The sequence below is a fragment of the Thunnus albacares genome, chromosome 21 (genome assembly GCF_914725855.1).
Source record: "Thunnus albacares chromosome 21, fThuAlb1.1, whole genome shotgun sequence".
Classification (NCBI taxonomy): Eukaryota; Metazoa; Chordata; class Actinopteri; order Scombriformes; family Scombridae; genus Thunnus; species Thunnus albacares.
The window spans coordinates 1,171,353-1,191,190 of record NC_058126.1 but is presented as its reverse complement, the minus strand read 5'-3'; the positions used below and the strand labels follow the sequence as shown (position 1 = coordinate 1,191,190).

Below are 19,838 nucleotides of genomic sequence, written 5' to 3'. Positions count from 1 at the left end.
AGCTGTATTTGTCCTTTAAATGTCCTCTTGTTCCTCCAGACGTCCCCATTGCTGAGGAGCAGGAGGTGTTGGTGGAACAGAGGAGGACTGAAGAGGAGGAAGAGATGAAGAGAGAAGCTCCACAGCAGAGGTCACAACAGGAGGAGGAAGAGGAGGAGGAGGGCCAGGAGCCTCCTCAGGAGAGTCCAGAAGAGGAGGATTTAAAAATGTTACACATGAAACATGGCAAGTAAAACATATATTAATATTTCTGTGACTAAAAAAGTAAACAACTTTACAAATCTATCTAGCAAAGTTAGTCACTTGTCAGGTGACCCTCAACTCGCAGGTCGTAGCGGTGCGTTGATTGTAGAACATGAAGGGTTGAAGCTGCCTGTTGTGTTTCTGTGTTTATAGGAGTCCAGCCTGTCCCGCTGGGATGTGTCCTGACTGAAGACCATCAGTCTCCTCCTCACAATGCTGCTGCCTCCCCCCTCCTCCCACAGCCAGCTCCTGCCTCCCCCCAACCCACTACACCACACTCTGCCTTGCTCCCCCAACAGATCTCCTCCTCACCCTCAACTTCACCTCCTGCCTCCACCGTCCCCTCGTCACAGTCTCCTCCTAGAGCTGGTTCTCTGGAGGCCTCCCCCCCTCACAGAACTGCCTTACCCCTCTCCTGCTCCCCCCATACTCCACTTCCTCCCTCCCCTCCGCTGGAGGACCGCCCCCAGGAAGAAGAACACACCAATCAAGGCGAGGCCAAGACGGTGATAGAGAACATAACTCTGTCTTCTCACACGCCATCGGCGGATGATGACAGCCAGTCACAGAGCCTGTTTGAACCTGTTGCTGTTGCAACAGAACCCACCAAAGATAAGCACCAATCACACGTTGAGCCTTCAGAGAGGGAGGAGGAGCCTCCTGAAGCACCAGAGCCAGCAGCATCGGATGTTGTGGCTGCTCATGAGGTAGTTGCTGGTAAACAGCCAGTGAGGGAGAAACAGGATGCAGATGAGGAGAGGGAGGAGGGGGGAGTGAGTGAAGGGGTTGATGAGGAGGAAGTGGAGGAGGCGACGAGGCAGGGCGCTGAGCAGGTGGACCAATCAGATGTGGAGGAGGACCCAATGAGCCCTGTGTTGGACCTGGACCCTTCTCTAGACATGGAGGTGATGGAGCTGATGACCTCCTCATCGCCTCCCCCCTCCCTCCTGCACCTCTCCTCCCCCAGCCCGCCTCCGGCCCGCCGGGGGAAGGGTCGGACTCTCAGGCCTCCTCCCTGCTCCTCCAGGCCTTCAGACGACCTCTCCATCCGTCTCAGGCAGTCTCCCTTCTCCACCGAGGCCTCCCCTGAGACCTCCCCCACCAGAGTTCCCGTCACCCCACCCCCACTCTACCCACCCTCACCACCCCTCAGGTCCTCGCCCCCACCCAGGGAGTCTCCCCCTCTCTCAAAGGTAAATTTAACAAGAGATGGATGCCTGTCTCCTCCTTGTTTTTTTTTCTCCTAGTAACTTGTACATTTTTTGTTCCCAGCCTCAGGTTCCTCCCACCACTGTGCTCCCACTCACCCCTAAAATCGGCATGGGGAAGCCAGCCATCTCCAAGAGGAAGTTCTCCCCTGGCAGAGCCAGGGTCAAACAGGTACGTGACCTTTGACCGTTGTTGAAACTTATTCTTTGAGTGAATTACTTTTACCCTGCTGGTTTCATTTCAAGTGTTTTTTTCCCAACATGATGAGATGAATGACACTGGAACTGAAACTAGTGAGACACCTGCAGTTACTGCTTATTGCCAGAGGTGCCGCCAAAGAGAACAAAACAGAAATCTTCGAGATAGTTACTTTAAAATGTCAGATGTTCCTTTTTATCTGATTTAAAAACTTGAAAGAAGAATTTTATAATCGAAAACATAGTCGTAGTAGTAGACTTTCACCTCAGAGGGTCTGCTTCTAAAATTACGGTTTTATTTATTTTTCTGTTTATTTCTTCTCGAAAATGTATTTTTTTCATAAATCTGCATAAAAAGAAAAACAGGTTCAGATTACAAGAAGGTTTATTTTAAAATTTTCATTCCTTCTGGGATTTTGCAGTTTTTGTTGTGATTATTGTGGGCAAAAATGTTTGATTTTTCAGTGGCTTTTCCGAAAAATGTGCTATATTTTATGTGCTTTTTGTGGTAAAATTGCAGGAATTAGGAAAAATTGCAAATGAAAATGATGCTTTTTTTTTCTAATACCATGAAGAGTCATACAGTTGTATATAAAAGTTTGGCCACCCCTTGACAAATAACCTATTTTTGTGATTTTTTTTTTTATTGAAAACATGTTAACAGCCTCTCTAGGATATGGAAAAAACACTTTTCTGCAAACATTAAGCGTAGTTACTTTTTTCAGTTCTTGTATTTGGGATTTTCTCTCATTCTTCCTGCAGAAGGCTTCTAGTTCTGCAATATTCTTGGGCTCTTTTAAGATCAACACACAGATTTTCAGTTATGTTTAAGTCAGGGGGACTGTGAGGGTCATTCAGCTGGTGTCTCTTGAGGTCGTACGTGCTGGATTTTGAGGTATGTTTAGGATCATTATCCTGTTGTAGAAGCCATCCTCTTTTCAGCTTCAGCTTTTTTTTTACAGATGATGTGATGTTTGCTTCCAGAATTTGCTGGTATTTAGTAGAATCCATTCTTCCCTCCACCGTGCAATGTTTCTTGTACCACTGGTTGCGACACAACCCCCCAAAGCATGATGGATCCACCTCCATGCTTAACAGCTGGTGTCCTTATTTTCTCTAAACATACCTTTGCTGGTTGTGTCCAGAGAGTTCTATTTTAACTTCATCAGTCCACCGCACTTGTTTCCTAAACGCTTCAGGCTTCTGTAGATGTTCTGTTTCACTTCTGACGTTGGATTTCATGAAGATGCAGGGCTTCTTCTACTGACTCTTCTATGAAGGTCTTGTAAGTGCATCGCTGCTCCACCACTCCTCAGGCTGATAAATCTTCCTGCAGGTTTTTTTGCAGTTAAACGTGGGTTTTGATTTGCCTTTCTGACCTTGATCTTCCAGATCTTGACCTCCACAGTTGCCCTAAACTGCCATCTCTTAATCACATTTCACACTGTGGAAACCGCAAGCTGACGACACTTTGCTGTCTTCTTGCAGCCCTCTCTGCACTGTGGGCATCAATAACTTTCATTTTCAGAGTCTTACACAGCTGCTCAGAGGAACTCATGGTTGCTGAGTGTTCGCACAAGGTTTGAAGAGTCAGAGTGTTTGTTAAGCTTTGAGACTGGCACCAGCTGATATTTCATAATGACAATTGTTGACATGCGTCAGGCCTAACGAGCTGATTAAGATCTGAGACCTTGTAAAAAAGAATCTGGTGCCCAGACTTCTGCATGTGCCACAATGATGTTTTTATTTTTATTGTTCTATCATAAAAAGTAACTATGCATTAATGTTGTGTGTTTTTCTATATCCTAGAGAGGCTGTTCACAAACCATGTTATTTGTCAAGGGGTGGCCAAACTTTTCCATACAACTGTATGTAATGACTTCCTGGATAAAAAGCTTCCTGCAGATCACAGAAACAACGATGTTTCAGCTCTAATGTTTAGTGTATTTACTGAACATGAGAAGAAGAAAATACTGTAGTTGAGTTTAATTTATAACCTTTATTAAATAAACTTTCAGCTCAACATTATCTCCAAATAAATGTCAATAATTAAAATAAATCCATCAACATAAAAATATAGTTTAATTTCAAATTATTTCAGTTAATCGAGAAAATGATCAGCACTTTAACTAATGATGAAAATAACGGTTCGTTTTTTTTGTTGAAATATTTGTAGAATTAAAGGTTTCTTTAGAAATGTGTTTATTTGAGATGTTGGGTTCTTTCTCTCCTCTCTGATCAAACCGAACCAACGGAAAACTGTTGGTCCAGGCTCAGTCCCCTCTCAGGGGATGATGGGAAATATTGTGTGTGTGTGTGTGTGTTAGTCTGCAGCCAGAAAAAACAACCATGTAGATCAGATCAGTCTTTTTCTTCTTCTTCCCCCTCACCTGTCATTCACTAACGCTGCATTTACTCTTTTCAGCATGTTTGGCGCACACACACACACACACACACACACACACACACACACAGCTGTAGCATGATGTTCTGCTGAAGGACTGATCACATGCAGATTGTTGCATGAAGCTGTTGGATGTGTGTGTTGAGATGCTGAGGGACTCGGCTGTGTTCACATAGAACGATGAGAGAATTAAAGATGAACGTTTATTGAGCAGAAACAAGCTGCTGGCAGACTCACTGTCCAGCATTTAGCATCAGACTGTTAGCTTCGATGTAAATCCACATTTCACATTTTTCCAGGATCATTCTGGTGATTTTCTATATTTGTCATCATGTTTGGATCCAAACCAACTGATCTACTAACAAGTATTGTGTGTGTATCAAAGCTGATATATCTGATTCCTCTGTTGTTGTCCAGAAACTATTAAAAACACGTCAGTGAGTCACACCGCTGCACTGGGTGACATGTTCCTTCATCATGAAGAGTTTGGTCACATTAGTTTGATTAGTAAGGGCTCCACACCAAGAACAATAACTGACTGGTGTCCTGAAATACTTGTGAGCAACATGTTGAATCACCACCAGCCTGTGAACCTTGCTGGTTTTTTTTCAAGTCATCAGTATCCATTTTCCTAAGCTGCTGACACAGCTGGAGCAGTCAGCGTTTGCTTGGCGTCACTGTTTACGCAACGTTATGGTTCATAAGTGTGGATGCTCACATCATTATCATTATAGTTATGGTTATAGTTCTTGGTGTAGACAGCCCTTAATACCAGCGATCACGTTTTCTGTCTCAGGAGAGCAGTTCTGTGTAAGGCAGACACCACTGAGCATGTGCAGGGACTTTGTACTGAAGTTCTTTAAGGAATTCACTATGTAGCACAGATTTGGACTTAAAATGTGATCGCTGTCTGGAGCCGTTTAAAGTCCAACTGACATTAAATGTCATGTATTTTATCTATTACAGCATTTAAATTAAGTTTTTTGATTTCATGATGGCGTCCTCTCATTGTACATTATTTACATTAAATGTTATTCCATCATCCTTACATAGCTGAGCCAATCAATCTTTGCATAAAGCGATCGATCGTGTCGTTCTATCATCATCATCAGCAGAGCAGACGGTCACACTGAGCCTGACTGCATCCTGCTACTCAGACTCTGAACAACAACCCACATTTTAGCTTCCTGCTAAAGTCTCCTTCTGATCTTCTTATTCACCGCTAACGCCAGTTAGCAGCCAGGTAGCTAATTAGCTGCTCAGCTGCAGCACATTAAACAGCATGTTAATATACCTGCAGATGTCACTTCGGGAGCGGTCAGTATGACTGTATGTGTCCTGACTGGCTGCATGTTGTTGCCATGGTAACGTCATCTTATTGACTTTTTGTTAATTTTTGCCTGATTTTTCTTTTTTTTTTTCCTCTCAGTTTGACTTTTTGTTTTGTGGCTGTTGCATTTATGTTACTGCATTTTGTCCCCTCCTCCTCCCACCTTCTCCACCTCTTCTTTTGTTCCTCTTCCTCTCTCCTTCCTCTCCCTTTCCTCCTTCTCTTTTCTTTTATCCTCGTCCTCCACCTCCACTTCATCCACCTTCCTCGTCCTCCTCCTCCTCCTCCTCCTCCTCCTCCCTAACTCAGGGTTCGTGGTGGAGTAATTGCAGGGCGGTGAGCCCCCCCTCGTCCTCCCAGGATTCCACGGGGGAGGGAGGGTGGGACAGCCCTAAGCCCCGTCCACCGGACTCCCCCCTCTGGAGCATGAGAGTGGTAAAGAAGCGCACCCTAACTTTGATAGGCCTCTCTGGCTGTAACTAACTATCAGCTGACTAACAGTGTTTCAGTGTTGATCCACCCCTCTGAGATGTAACAGTGTCAAAAACAAGTGCACCCTGACTTTCGATGAGCTAACAGCAGCTGACTAACTGTGTGTCTAACCCCACCCCTCTGGGCCATAAAGGCAGGCGATGAAGTTGTTGAAGTTGTTGAAGGACCATCAGACATCAGATCAGGGGTTTTAGAAATGTTTTTATTTTTATTTATTATTAATTAATTTATGTGTTTATGTGGTCGTCAGTAAACAGATGACAGCAGGTGGTGATTAGTTCGCTGGGTTGCTATGGAGCGTCAGTGTGGTGGGTGGTGCTTAACAACAGGAAGTGACACATTTGTTAAATCAACATCTGTAAATAGTGACACGCAGTAATCACACCAGGATCAGCTGATTATGTCCAAAAACTAACGAGAGCGTGGGGCGATGCCTGACGCTGTCTCCATGGTAACATACAGCATGTGTGATGTCATTAAAGAGGTGATGTCATGGTGTGATGTTGCTCCCTGTTTTTCCTCCCCCTCCGCCTCCTCCTCTTCCTCCTCCTCCTCCTTTCTTTCCTTCCTCCTCCTCTTCCTCCTTTCTTTCCTTCCTCCTCCTCTTCCTCCTTCCATCCTCCTCTCTATCCTCCTACTCCTCTCCTCTACTTCCTCCTTCCTCCTACTCCTCAGGGTCGTGGTTCAGGGTTTCCAGGCAGGAGGAGGTCCAGAGGAGGAGGTATTGGAGGAGGAAGAGGAGGAAGAGGACGAAGCAGGCTGAAGACCCAGGACAGTGTGACTGTGTCACCAGGAGTAAGAACACACACACACATATACACACACACACACACACACATTTGAATCACCTTCATAACGCAGGTGAGCGTAACGTTAAAGCAGAGTTGGAGACTCTTCATCATACCACACAGCCATTGATCGATCATTAATCTAAAGTATTGATTACTGTCTGTCTCTCTGTCAGTGTGGGTTTGTGGAGTCGGTCCAGGTGAAGGAGGAGGAGGAGAACTCGATGCACAACACGGTGGTGATGTTCTCCACCTCCGACCACTTCACCCTCAGACAGGTACAGTCTCCTCTCAGGTGATCAGTACTGCTGCTGATACCACACAACAGTCTGATCAATACCAATACCTCCATCATCTCTATATCACAGCAGCCCCAATATCACTTTCCTAACAGCGGGACCTGCTGTAGCGTTCAGATAAGAGACACTGAGAATTACTATCAAATAAAAACACAGTCATAGTGATGAAGATCAAGGGGAAAATTAATAAAAGTGTAAAAGAAATAAAAATGGGATTAAATCAGCTTTGCACAGTGAACAAATAAATAAATAATAGAGGAAAACTAATGAGTATTAAAAGGCTGAGGAAAAGAAATTAGTCTCATTGGAAATGATGGATGGAAAACATGAACTGGGAGTGTGGAAGAGCAGTGATTGGTCAGCAGATGTGGCAGTCCATGCAGAGCTTTTAAACCAAATAATAATCTGTAATTCACTGGTAACCAGTAAGGAGAGGCCAGTAGAGGATGTGGTCTCTCTTCTCGGTACCAGTGAGGAGCCGCGCTGCAGCCGACTGACTGATTCTTGTGTGCAGCGTGTTACAACAATCAGTGCAGGAAGAAATAAAAACAGGTCTCAGTCCTTAAGAGACAGAAACGGTTTTAGTTTTTAAGTGATCTGGTTCAGCTGTAGGAAGCTTTTTACATCCTCAGTGCAGCTCAGATCACCAGGTCTCTAAAACACGTCAGAAACTCTTGAGCTCTCTAAGTGCTGACTGACTGACAGACTCAGTAACTTAGCAACATTATGGCTACACTGTCTGACTTTAATGGAACAAAGGGACGAGTACCGCTGTGGTGAATATGTAAATGCTCCTAAAGTATAAGACTTTCTAAAACATAATTCCATCTTATATTTGTGACAATATAATGTTACCAAACTTTTCTTTGTTGAACAAAAGTCAAAGTAAGAACTAAAAACTGGAGAAATTATGATTTAAATCAGGAATTATCACTATAATCACTGTTTAAGTTGGTAAAGAAAATTAACGTGTGTGTGTGTGTGTGTGTGTGTGTGTGTGTGTGTGTGTGTGTGTGTGTGTGTGTGTGTAGGACATGTGTGTGGTGTGTGGTAGTTTCGGTCAGGGGGCTGAAGGCAGACTGTTGGCATGTTCTCAGTGTGGACAGTGTTACCATCCCTACTGTGTTAACGTCAAGGTCAGTATACGAACACACACACACACACTGATCACTCCTTGTTAATTATAATACTGATGTCTCTGTTTATTCAATGAATAAAATGATGTATATGTCTGATCAATATCAGTCTGACCACAGGGTGGTGCTGTTAACTGTCTGATTATCCCACTGAGTTCCGCACAAGTGAGGGATGCTGGTACCAGTGGAGACTCTGAGTTTAGCTGTCAGGAGAGAAAAAGTCTGATTGGTGCATCGCTAGTTCCTCTTCCTGTAATCTGGGTCCTCTTCCTATAATCTGGTTCCTCTTCCTGTAATCTGGTTCCTCTTCCTGTAATCTGGTTCCTCTTCCTGTAATCTGATTACTCTTCCTGTAATCTGGTTCCTCTTCCTGTAATCTGGTTCCTCTTCCTGTAATCTGATTACTCTTCCTGTAATCTGATTACTCTTCCTGTAATCCGGTTCCTCTTCCTGTAATCTGTAATTTGGTTACTTTTCCTATAATCTGATTACTCTTATATAATCTTGTTAAGACCATAATCTGATGGTTTCCGATATAATCTTAGTACGCTTCCTATAATGTGATTAGTCTTCCTGTAATCTGATTACTCTACCTCCAACAGGTTACTCCTATCATTTGAAGAATAATGATATATGATATCATGATGATGAACGGCAGCCTGATTGCTGTTAACCATAATCTGACCTCGTTTACTGTAATCTGGTAACTCTGATGTCTGTGGTGCAGATAACGCGGGTCATCCTGACCAAAGGGTGGCGCTGTCTGGAGTGTACAGTGTGTGAGGCGTGTGGCGAGGCCAGCGACCCCGGCCGACTGTTGCTATGCGACGACTGTGACATCAGCTACCACACCTACTGCCTGGACCCGCCCCTCCACACAGTGCCCAAAGGAGCCTGGAAGTGCAAGTGGTGAGTCCACTTGTCTTTGTGTGTGTTTGTGTGAGTTTGTGTGTGTGTTTGTGTGTGTCTTTGTGTGTGTTTGTGTGTCTTTGTGTGTCTTTGTGTGTCTTTGTGTGTGTTTGTGTGTCTTTGTGTGTCTTTGTGTGTGTTTGTGTGTGTTTGTGTGTCTTTGTGTGTGTTTGTGTGTCTTTGTGTGTGTTTGTGTGTTTGTGTGTGTTTGTGTGTCTTTGTGTGAGTTTGTGTGTCTTTGTGTGTGTTTGTGTGAGTTTGTGTGTGTTTGTGTGAGTTTGTGTGTCTTTGTGTGTCTTTGTGTGTGTTTGTGTGTCTTTGTGTGTGTTTGTGTGTGTTTGTGTGTCTTTGTGTGAGTTTGTGTGTCTTTGTGTGTGTTTGTGTGAGTTTGTGTGTGTTTGTGTGAGTTTGTGTGAGTGTGTTTGTGTGTCTTTGTGTGTGTTTGTGTGTGTTTGTGTGAGTTTGTGTGTGTTTGTGTGTGTTTGTGTGAGTTTGTGTGAGTTTGTGTGTGTTTGTGTGAGTGTGTTTGTGTGTCTTTGTGTGAGTTTGTGTGTGTTTGTGTGTGTTTGTGTGAGTTTGTGTGTGTTTGTGTGTGTTTGTGTGTGTTTGTGTGTGTTTGTGTGTCTTTGTGTGTGTCTTTGTGTGTGTTTGTGTGTGTTTGTGTGTGTTTGTGTGTGTTTGTGTGTGAATTTGTGTGTGTTTGTGTGTGAATTTGTGTGTGTTTGTGTGTGTTTGTGTGAGTTTGTGTGTGTTTGTGTGTGTTTGTGTGTGAATTTGTGTGTGTTTGTGTGTGAATTTGTGTGTGTTTGTGTGAGTTTGTGTGTGTTTGTGTGAGTTTGTGTGAGTTTGTGTGTGTTTGTGTGTGTTTGTGTGTGTTTGTGTGTGTTTGTGTGTGTTTGTGTGAGTTTGTGTGTGTTTGTGTGAGTTTGTGTGTGTTTGTGTGTGTTTGTGTGAGTTTGTGTGTGTTTGTGTGAGTTTGTGTGTGTTTGTGTGAGTTTGTGTGTGTGTTTGTGTGTGTCTTTGTGTGTGTTTGTGTGTCTTTGTGTGTCTTTGTGTGTCTTTGTGTGTGTTTGTGTGTCTTTGTGTGTCTTTGTGTGTGTTTGTGTGTGTTTGTGTGTCTTTGTGTGTGTTTGTGTGTCTTTGTGTGTGTTTGTGTGTTTGTGTGTGTTTGTGTGTCTTTGTGTGAGTTTGTGTGTCTTTGTGTGTGTTTGTGTGAGTTTGTGTGTGTTTGTGTGAGTTTGTGTGTCTTTGTGTGTCTTTGTGTGTGTTTGTGTGTCTTTGTGTGTGTTTGTGTGTGTTTGTGTGTCTTTGTGTGAGTTTGTGTGTCTTTGTGTGTGTTTGTGTGAGTTTGTGTGTGTTTGTGTGAGTTTGTGTGAGTGTGTTTGTGTGTCTTTGTGTGTGTTTGTGTGTGTTTGTGTGAGTTTGTGTGTGTTTGTGTGTGTTTGTGTGAGTTTGTGTGAGTTTGTGTGTGTTTGTGTGAGTGTGTTTGTGTGTCTTTGTGTGAGTTTGTGTGTGTTTGTGTGTGTTTGTGTGAGTTTGTGTGTGTTTGTGTGTGTTTGTGTGTGTTTGTGTGTGTTTGTGTGTCTTTGTGTGTGTCTTTGTGTGTGTTTGTGTGTGTTTGTGTGTGTTTGTGTGTGTTTGTGTGTGAATTTGTGTGTGTTTGTGTGTGAATTTGTGTGTGTTTGTGTGTGTTTGTGTGAGTTTGTGTGAGTTTGTGTGTCTTTGTGTGAGTTTGTGTGTCTTTGTGTGTGTTTGTGTGTGAGTTTGCGTGAGTTTGTGTGAGTTTGTGTGAGTTTGTGTGTTTGTTTGTGTGTGTGTGTGTGTTTGTGTGAGTTTGTGTGTGAGACAACACACATCTGTTGTCTCCAGGTGTGTGTTGTCTCCAGGTGTGTGTTGTCTAACAGTGTGTGTGTTGTCTCCAGGTGTGTGTGGTGTGTACAGTGTGGCTCCACGTCTCCCGGGCTGCACTGCGAGTGGCAGAGTAACTACAGTCGCTGTGGACCGTGTGGCAGTCTGAGCCGCTGCCCGCTCTGTCAGAGACAATACACACAGGACGACCTCATAGTGCAGTGCCAGCAGTGTGACAGGTACACACACACACACACACACACACATACCTGTCCTCCTTCACTCTGATTGGTTCACACACCTGAGACCAGCTGTCTCTGGACTGTAGTTATTGTTTAATGGAAGTTATCTTATGATAATATTATCATATCTTTAAAACAAAGATTTCTTAAGTGACCAGTTAAAAAATAAGAGATTAGATTTAAAACAGCAGAGGAAAGTGTTTCTAGTTTCTACGATGTTAGCGGAGGTGGTCTTTGATTCCTCTCTTATAAAACTATAAACGTATTCTGGCTGCTGTCAGCATAGTTTGTCCTGAAGGTGGGGCCAGAGGAGAGGTCACGTTATTATCTGAACCAACGTGTTAAACTTCTGTACGGTGGCCTTTGTGGGACACGTCAGACTCAGCTGTGCTAAGGCAGGCATGCTACCATGGTTGCAGTTAGACTTGCTTTAGCGTGTTATCATATGTTAGCATGTAGAGAAGACACCTGTTGGTCAGGTGTCCATCAGGTCAGCTGACTGTACCTTAACCTGTGTGTGTGTGTGTGCGTGTGTGTGTGTGTGTGTGTGTGTGTGTGTGTGTGTGTGCGTGCGTGCAGGTGGGTGCATGCTGTGTGTCAGGGTCTGACCACTGAAGACGAGGTGGAGGTGGCTGCTGATGAAGGCTTTAACTGTTCGCTGTGCAGAACACACGGCCGCAGCTCATACGGTAAAAACACACACACACGTCTCACCAGTCAGATGATTGCAATGCATTGTGGGATAAAACTGTGGAGGGGAAAATGGCGACAAAAAGTCCTGCAGTGACAAACAGCTGTGATGTTGCTCACTCTCTACTCAAAATAACGACTTTGGTTGGAACGTTAATGTTGGGAAATGTTCGATATACAAACTGTAATTCAACATTAACAGTCTATAAACACAACAGACCTTTGTGATCCAGCAGAGGTTGTTCTTAAAACTCACCATCAGCTCTTTAACCTGTCAGTAAACTGAAATAATAAATAAATGGAGGACAGCAGCGAGCCGAGCCGTGCTGATTGGATAATCACGACACATTTCACTAAGATCAGGCTGTTTGCCGAATCTGAGGACTCAGCAGCTAGTTTACACACAGGTGAGGCAGCAGCGGCATGAAACAAGCGCAGCAACGACGTCAGCTCTACAACCTGGTCGGACACAGAGCAGCTGTGTGACACCACACAGGAAATATAAAGACTTTACTGAACGGTGAGACGTCGCTGCCAAACTGGCTGATGACAGTCACGTTACGGTGTGGTGGAAATCTGAAAAAAAAAGGCGACAAAGACCAAGTTGTCTTGTCTCAGCATACAGTCACAACAGTGTGATCGCAGTCTGATGTCAGTTACAGAGTGTTCATACGTGTTATAGACGAGGAGTGTGGGGAAACAGTATCAGGATGTGTGTGCAGTCCAGTGCCGGATCTCATCAAAACTGTCAAACACTCAGCATGTCGGAGATGAAACGACTTCCTGTTTGGATCCAGACCGTGAACAAAACCAAAGATGAGCATAAACTAAATGGTTACATGTTCAAGGTTATACAGTATGAGTTTTTCCAAAGCGCAAAGTCTAAAATGGTTGTAGAGAATGTTGTCTCGAGAAAGAGGCACATGGAGACATAAAGAAAGCATTAAACATTACAACTGCTTCAACAAGTAACAAACACTGTACAATCCATCACATCATCAGTAACAATTATACAAACGTCCAAACACAAACAAAAATACAATCATCTTGTATTTTTGGAGAGAAAGCATGTTGTTCAGCCGGTCCTTTCTCTAAAGATTGTGAACTCAAACAGCTTTATACGTCTCCAGAAGCAAAGCTAAAAACAGTCTGGTCCCTAAATGGACACTTCCACAAACCGTTACACCTTCTTACAAACAAGTACGGTCTCTAAAACAGCAGGCTGAAGACAAAGATATCTCTAGTTAACCCCAGAGGTCAGCAAGCAGCCCTCAGATAGAAACAGGTTCAAGAGTTCAACTAGACTAGGAGCAGGATTTCTTCACCAACATGTGTCCCCATAATGACGATGACATTACATCACATTCAGTTGATAACAAACACTGACTCTTTAGTTTGAAAACATTTGTAACATCTATACAAAAGATTTATAAAATGATAACCTACTATTCAATTTTCTTTCATTACAACAGTATCTGGGTTGTGTTTGAATTAATTAGAACAAACGACTTGTTGGTTCAGATTAGTGAGAAGCAGCACAAACACAGATCTGTGTTGATCTTGACAAACAAAATAAACGGCAACCGAGAGAAACCGCTGCCCGACCTGCGAGCTCATGTGAATCAACAAGTCTGTGATGTTGACCTGAAGGTGTATCCATGGTAACACTAATGTGTGTGTGTGTGTGTGTGTGTGTGTGTGTCTTTCTTTCAGGGCGGTCAGACAGTTTTGATTCTCCCTACATGGCTCAGATCATCTCCAGGATCAGAGAACCTGGTCAGTCAGACTCTCTGTTCTTCACTGCAAAATAATACAATTACTTTCAGATAAACTGCAATAAAATACGTTCAACTCATGAGAAGAAGAATTCCTTTTTATTTGTGCTAAATAAAAAGGCGCTGAGCTCGGTGTAGATAATGAAACGCTGAGACGTCCTGCTACTTACTGTGAAGCTCTGTAGTGATCACATGTTTAATCACATGTTTAATCACATGTTTAATCACATGTTTAATCACCTGAATGAGACCAGGATTTATACAGTCACTTTACAAAATTGCGTTTTTTTTTGGTTTTTTTTGTTATTGCAGTAATTAATGCAAGTTCAATAAATCTCTGCAGTGTTGTGCGAGTGCTTCCAGTTTTGCTAAATTAGAACTTTTCCGCACAAAATGCAACAATTGGTCCAAATCACAAGCAGCCTGTTGATTTGGACCAATAGTTGCATTTCGTGTCGTGGTAACTTATGACATCACAGCCATAGACGAGTGACAACGGTCACTTCTCTATGTTTTTATGTTGATGGATTTATTTTAATAACATTATTGTTGATTTTATTTGCTGCTGATGTTGAGCTGAAGGTTTATTTATTAAAGGTTATAAATGGAACTCAAGTACAGTATTTTCTTGTTCATAGAACTTTGAGTCCTCATGGTTCTCATGTTCAGAACATACATGAAACATTAGAGCTGAAATACAGATGTTTCTGTGATCTGCAGGATGCTTTTTATCCAGGAAGTCGTTACATATGACTCTTCACATTATTTTCCTTTGCTTGCATTTTTCCCAGTTCCTGTAATTTTACTGCAAACACATAAAACATCACAAACTGTGTCACAGTTTGTGAGAAAAGCCGCAGAATCAAAACATTTTTCACTGCAATAATCACATAAACTCTGCTAAACCCTGAACATGGTTTGTTGTTATATAATAATATATATATGTGTGTCTGATCAACAGAATATTAAACTACTAATAAGAGGTGATAACGTGTGTGTGTGTGTGTGTGTGCAGACACAAAGACGTACACTCAGGACGGAGTGTGTCTCACAGAGTCGGGTCTCTCTCAACTGCAGTCTCTGGTTGAACCGTTGACGTCACCGCGCAGGTACCGCAGGTAAGCGTGGCGTCCAGGTTGGATGAGGAGGGTGTCTGTCGGTCGGTCGGTGTCAGGGGACGAGTCATCAGACTGATCAGCTGTTTCCTGTTTCCTCTCTGTGTCCTGCAGGTGTAAACCCAAACTGAAGCTGAGGATCATCAACCAGAACAGTGTGTCCGTCCTGCAGACCCCACCTGACCCCAACCCCCCCACTGAGCAGGAACACAACAGAGGTCAGAGGTCACGCACGCACACACACACACACACACACGACCTGCTGTATTTAACCCCTCTCTCTCTCTCTCTCTCTCTCTCTCTCTCTCTCTCACCAGGTGAGTTGGAGTGTGAAATGAAATCCGACTCCAGCCCAGAGCGAGACCACACCCACGACGATGATGTCACCAAGGAGCCTGAGGTTACCGATGGCAACAAGAAGAGGAAGAGGAAACCCTACAGACCTGGTGAGCAAGGGGGACAGGTGTGACTCACCTGTAGCCACAAGACTGGACTCACCTGTCATGTGACATCTTCATCTCTACCTGTCTGTGTGTCTCTCTCTCTCCGTGTCTCAGGTATCGGGGGGTTCATGGTGCGTCAGCGTGGAGGGAAGGCCGGTCCGAGTCGAATCAAACTGTGCAGAAAAGATTCAGCGGAGACGCTGGCGGGCCGAGACGAAGGTGAGACAGGACTCACCTGTACCTGAGTGACCGAGACGGAGGCTGAATGAATGAACGTGCAGTTTGTAGTTTGAAACATGAATATTTTTATCATGCGTGTCATACATCAGGCTTGTTGGACGCAGACGTTACCATGGAGACGGCGCCCCCTGCAGACCAGACAATGGAGAAGGTGAAGAAGAGATACAGGAAGAAGAAGACGAAGCTGGAGGAGGCGTTCCCTTCTTATCTACAGGTAACACACACACACACACACACACACACACATACACGTTGTTTCTTGGCGTGTCCGTCAGTAAATCCCAGCGTTTTTATTGGCTGTTCCTCCTTGTTCACGTTCAGGAGGCGTTCTTCGGTAAGGATCTTCTGGACCGGAGCCGGCAGGCGGACAAGAGGGCGGGGCCAGATACGCCAGGCGCCAGCCAATCAGGAGCTGCGACAGGTGTCGTGAAAGGCCCCGCCCCTGGCTTACATGGCCCCTCCCCCTCAGGCCTGCCAGTCGGCGCCACGGCAACCAGCAGGAAGCAGGGAACATTGCGTGAGTTTTAAAAAAAAAATCTCTATTTAAGTTTTGCTTTTAAATTCTCTTTTTCATCTGATTCGCATGTTTTCATTATTCATTTTTGTTTATAAACATTGTGAATCATGTGCGTGTGTGTGTGTTATCATGCTGTGTGTGTGTGTGTGTGTGTGTGTGTGTGTGTGTGTTATCATGCTGTGTGTGTGTGTGTGTGTGTGTTATCATGCTGTGTGTGTGTGTTGTCATCCAGACATGTCGGAGGAAGCTCTAATGGATCTGTCTGATGTTCTGAACACTGACCCTCACATACTGGCTACAGGACACACAGGTACACACACACACACACACACACACACACACACACACACACACACACACACACACACACACACACACAGAGCGAGCTGATTGGTCAACATCACTCACCACATCTCCTCACCTGTGTTCATGTTTTTTTCAGCATCTTCCTCCTTGTCATGTTGTGTTTGCTTAAAATGAGTCTTTGTGGTTTCAGCAGCAGTTAGTGTTTGTTGACCAAACCTTCCTGTTTGTGTTTCCACGACATCTGAAGAACTGTGAAGATTTGGGACAGATGGCAGAGTTCTCCTGTTGTTCTTTGTATTTACTGTATTTACTGTAATAGAGACTCACTGTCTCTGTTTGAATCTAGTGGACGTAGAGATAATAACACATGTTTATCACATCAGGAGTGACAGAGTTGGAGTAGGGGAAAAAGTTAATAAGTTACACATTAAGTTTTATTTAGCGTAGCTTTAATCGATGATAAATTGGTGGAAGCTTACTGTGTATTAGGTTGAACAGTATATTTTATATATTTATTCAGTTTCAACCTGACAGGGACGAAGCACAGGTGGCAGCAACTGAAGAGCAAAAATATAGTTGAAGATTAAAGGGGAACTATTAAACTCATTTCCAGCTCTTTATTTTTATTTTTGGGCTCCATTAGAGCAGCTTTGCATGATTCACAGTTAAAAACTCCTTATATATCTTCTACCGGCCGTTCAGTCTCTGTCTCTAACAGGAAGTCTTTAATGAGCTCACTCTGTTCTGATTGGCCAGTCTTCAGGAAGCCTGCCGAGGGGCGGCCGATTCAGAGTCATGTTAAGTTACTGCTGGTGCAAACCCAACATTTCCTGCTTTACTGCTTCAAATGAAAAGCTTTTAAATGACTAAATAATGAGAGAGACTTTTATTGTGAAGAATTTACAGGAAGTGAAACATGTTCCTGATGATGTGGATATATGTGTAGATGTAGTTTTGTTTGGATTTGGGGGCTGTGTTTGTATATTTGTTGTATTTCTATTGTTGGAGATCTCCTGGAGCATCGTCTGTAGGCGTCTATGTTTGAATGATGTTGACCTGTTGTGCTGCGTAGATGCTGATGGGTTTGTTGTTGAGTAATTGATGTGACATGTTAAAGGCCAGACATGAAAATAAAACTATATTCATTCATTCTTGAGTCCAAAACACACCAATTGACCATATGTGTTTCAACAACAAGGAAGTGCTCTGACTCTGTTGTTTCTGTGCTAAGCTAGGCTAGCAGTTTTCCCCCCGCTTTGCGTCTTTGTGCTAGGCTAGCAGTTTCTCCCTGCTTCCAGTCTTTGTGCTAGGCTAGCAGTTTCTCCCTGCTTCCAGTCTTTGTGCTAAGCTAGGCTAGCAGTTTCTCCCTGCTTCCAGTCTTTGTGCTAAGCTAGCAGTTTCTCCCTGCTTCCAGTCTTTGTGCTAAGCTAGCAGTTTCTCCCTGCTTCCGGTCTTTGTGCTAAGCTAGGCTAGCAGTTTCTCCCTGCTTCCGGTCTTTGTGCTAGGCTAGCAGTTTCTCCCTGCTTCCAGTCTTTGTGCTAAGCTAGCAGTTTCTCCCTGCTTCCAGTCTTTGTGCTAAGCTAGCAGTTTCTCCCTTTAGGACATGACTTTGTTGTGTGAGGGTATTGCCTAGTTTCAGATTGGTTGGTTCAGATGGTAGCTGTCTGTTTGGTTTCTGATTGGTTGGTTGGTTCAGACGGTGGCTGTCTGTCTGGTTCCTGATTGGCCGGTTCAGACAGTAACTGTGTGTTTGTTTTGTAGGTCAGTTCCAAGTGGAGCGCTCCCCCTCTCCGTTTGGTAAGACTCCACAGGGTGACTTAACTCTTCTTCTACTCTTTCTGCTTCCTCTTCTTCCTTGTTTTTGGACTTTTTCTCTAATCTTTGATTTTTGCTGAAATATTGGATCATTTGAACATTTATTGAAATGAAAGCATGTGAGAAGTTTAGAGGGAAAAATCACTATTTGGTGGAGCTGTTAACAACTCATAGACATGTGAAATGTGACCCCGACTACACACTGCTTTTTGTAAGACGTCAAAAGACAAAAAGGTTGGAAACCACTGGTTTCATCTTTAACAATGTGTTGTATTTTAAAAACATAACAATCAATTATAGCATAGCCTAATGCCTATGGCCTAGTTCATATTTCTCATTAGGCTATAGCTGATTTTCTCAAATGGCTCATCCGTCTATTAGGCTATAACTAGAATGCTGATGAAGAACAGGCCAAGAGGATAAACAGAAAACTGTAAAGGACCTAAACTTGAGCCCTGTGGAACACCAGAGAGAGAGAAACAGTATAAATGAATCCGCCGTGTTGGGCGTTAACTCGAGATCTGATTTTTTATTTTTCATAGCAAACTAACTTTCCTCTGATTTCTGCAGCTTCTTCTCCTCCTCCAGATAACACCGGCTGCTGCTTCTTCTTCTTCTTCCTCTCCTGCAGTTGAGCTCCTGCATTATTTCATCTCTCTCCGTCTCTCTCTGTGTGTGTGTCTTGCAGCCGGTCTGGACATCGGCCCCATGGCTGACGACCCCTCGTTGACCTCTGAGCCGACAGGAAGTAGTGGGCGTGGCCAGAGGGCGGTGCAGGAGGAGCCTTTGGATGCCATCCTGAGCCCTGAGCTCGACAAGATGGTGACTGACGGTGAGTTGTTATTAGGATTTTAACATTTTTCAGTAAGTTAATTATATTCTAACATTCAGATAGAACGATCATTTAGAGTCATTGCTTATTAACATGATCTCATGTTCTATTAATTAAAATTAAAAATGAGTTGTTGAAGATGTAGTTTTACACAAATAGAGTTCAATCTCATGTAGTTCATCACAGAAACGGTTCATCAAACTAGGCTCCTCCAAACTGCAACTAATCTCCATTTCTATCATTGATTAATCTGACAGTTGTTGTGTCCATTAATCAATGAATCTATAAACCAGGAACCAGGACATTTGTGGCAATCTTTGCATATTATTTCTCGTGGATCAATTAATTGACTTTCTTTTCAGTTGAGACGAACCAAACCAGCAGCTTGAGACACAAAAATGAAATCTAAATGTTTCAGCTCCTCTAATATAAGATCAGATCAGAGTGTATTGATCCACGGGGGGGGGAGTTCAGACACAGAGTGAGAGAAAACAGATAAACATCTATTTGAATAAAACCAAAGGGATGTTAAAGAAGCAAATAAACTGATGTTTATTAACAAAACGTTTAATCAAAGAGGCAAAAATGAACTTCAACAAAAAATAACTTAAGCCAAAGCAGCATCGACCAATCACTGACCTTTAACCTGCTCAGTCTCACCTGACTGGAATGTACCATCTGCTCAGGTGACCAAACATACACAACATTTCTCTGTTACCGCTGACGATCACAGTTTCCTCTGGTTACACGCTCAGAACGACATTTACTACAGAACAGTTTTATCCTTCTTCATCTGTGCAGAGCTCTGACTCACTGATGACGCTCACCTGTCACTGATTAAACATCTGCTCTAAAGTCACAAAAACATCACAGCAGGAACACAAACTGCTGAAACCTGAAACCTGTATTCTGTTATCTGTGATAAATTAACAGAATCACTGGTAATGTTGGGAACCAGGACCCAGTGAAGACATACATATATTAGAATATGTTGCAAGTCATTAACAC

General features: G+C 43.4%; 1 protein-coding gene across 17 annotated transcripts in view; it reads left to right on the top strand.

Moving 5' to 3' along the window:
- LOC122972216 (histone-lysine N-methyltransferase 2C-like) overlaps window positions 1-19,838 on the top strand; it is a 91,125-nt gene that overhangs the window by 22,118 nt on the left and 49,169 nt on the right. For 12 of the 17 annotated variants that reach the window (XM_044339115.1, XM_044339103.1, XM_044339106.1 and 9 more), the window contains 20 exons: window positions 40-225; window positions 397-1,436; window positions 1,516-1,623; window positions 5,693-5,818; window positions 6,551-6,670; window positions 6,840-6,941; window positions 7,994-8,098; window positions 8,826-9,007; window positions 10,930-11,094; window positions 11,677-11,786; window positions 13,501-13,563; window positions 14,578-14,680; window positions 14,792-14,895; window positions 14,995-15,123; window positions 15,235-15,339; window positions 15,450-15,574; window positions 15,682-15,877; window positions 16,110-16,187; window positions 17,945-17,980; window positions 18,687-18,830. In XM_044339115.1, the coding sequence (XP_044195050.1) occupies window positions 40-225; window positions 397-1,436; window positions 1,516-1,623; window positions 5,693-5,818; window positions 6,551-6,670; window positions 6,840-6,941; window positions 7,994-8,098; window positions 8,826-9,007; window positions 10,930-11,094; window positions 11,677-11,786; window positions 13,501-13,563; window positions 14,578-14,680; window positions 14,792-14,895; window positions 14,995-15,123; window positions 15,235-15,339; window positions 15,450-15,574; window positions 15,682-15,877; window positions 16,110-16,187; window positions 17,945-17,980; window positions 18,687-18,830 (3,327 nt within the window). The remainder of the gene's footprint in view (window positions 1-39; window positions 226-396; window positions 1,437-1,515; window positions 1,624-5,692; window positions 5,819-6,550; window positions 6,671-6,839; window positions 6,942-7,993; window positions 8,099-8,825; window positions 9,008-10,929; window positions 11,095-11,676; window positions 11,787-13,500; window positions 13,564-14,577; window positions 14,681-14,791; window positions 14,896-14,994; window positions 15,124-15,234; window positions 15,340-15,449; window positions 15,575-15,681; window positions 15,878-16,109; window positions 16,188-17,944; window positions 17,981-18,686; window positions 18,831-19,838) is intronic. The other 5 variants (XM_044339119.1, XM_044339120.1, XM_044339111.1 and 2 more) reach the window with 3 other exon arrangements.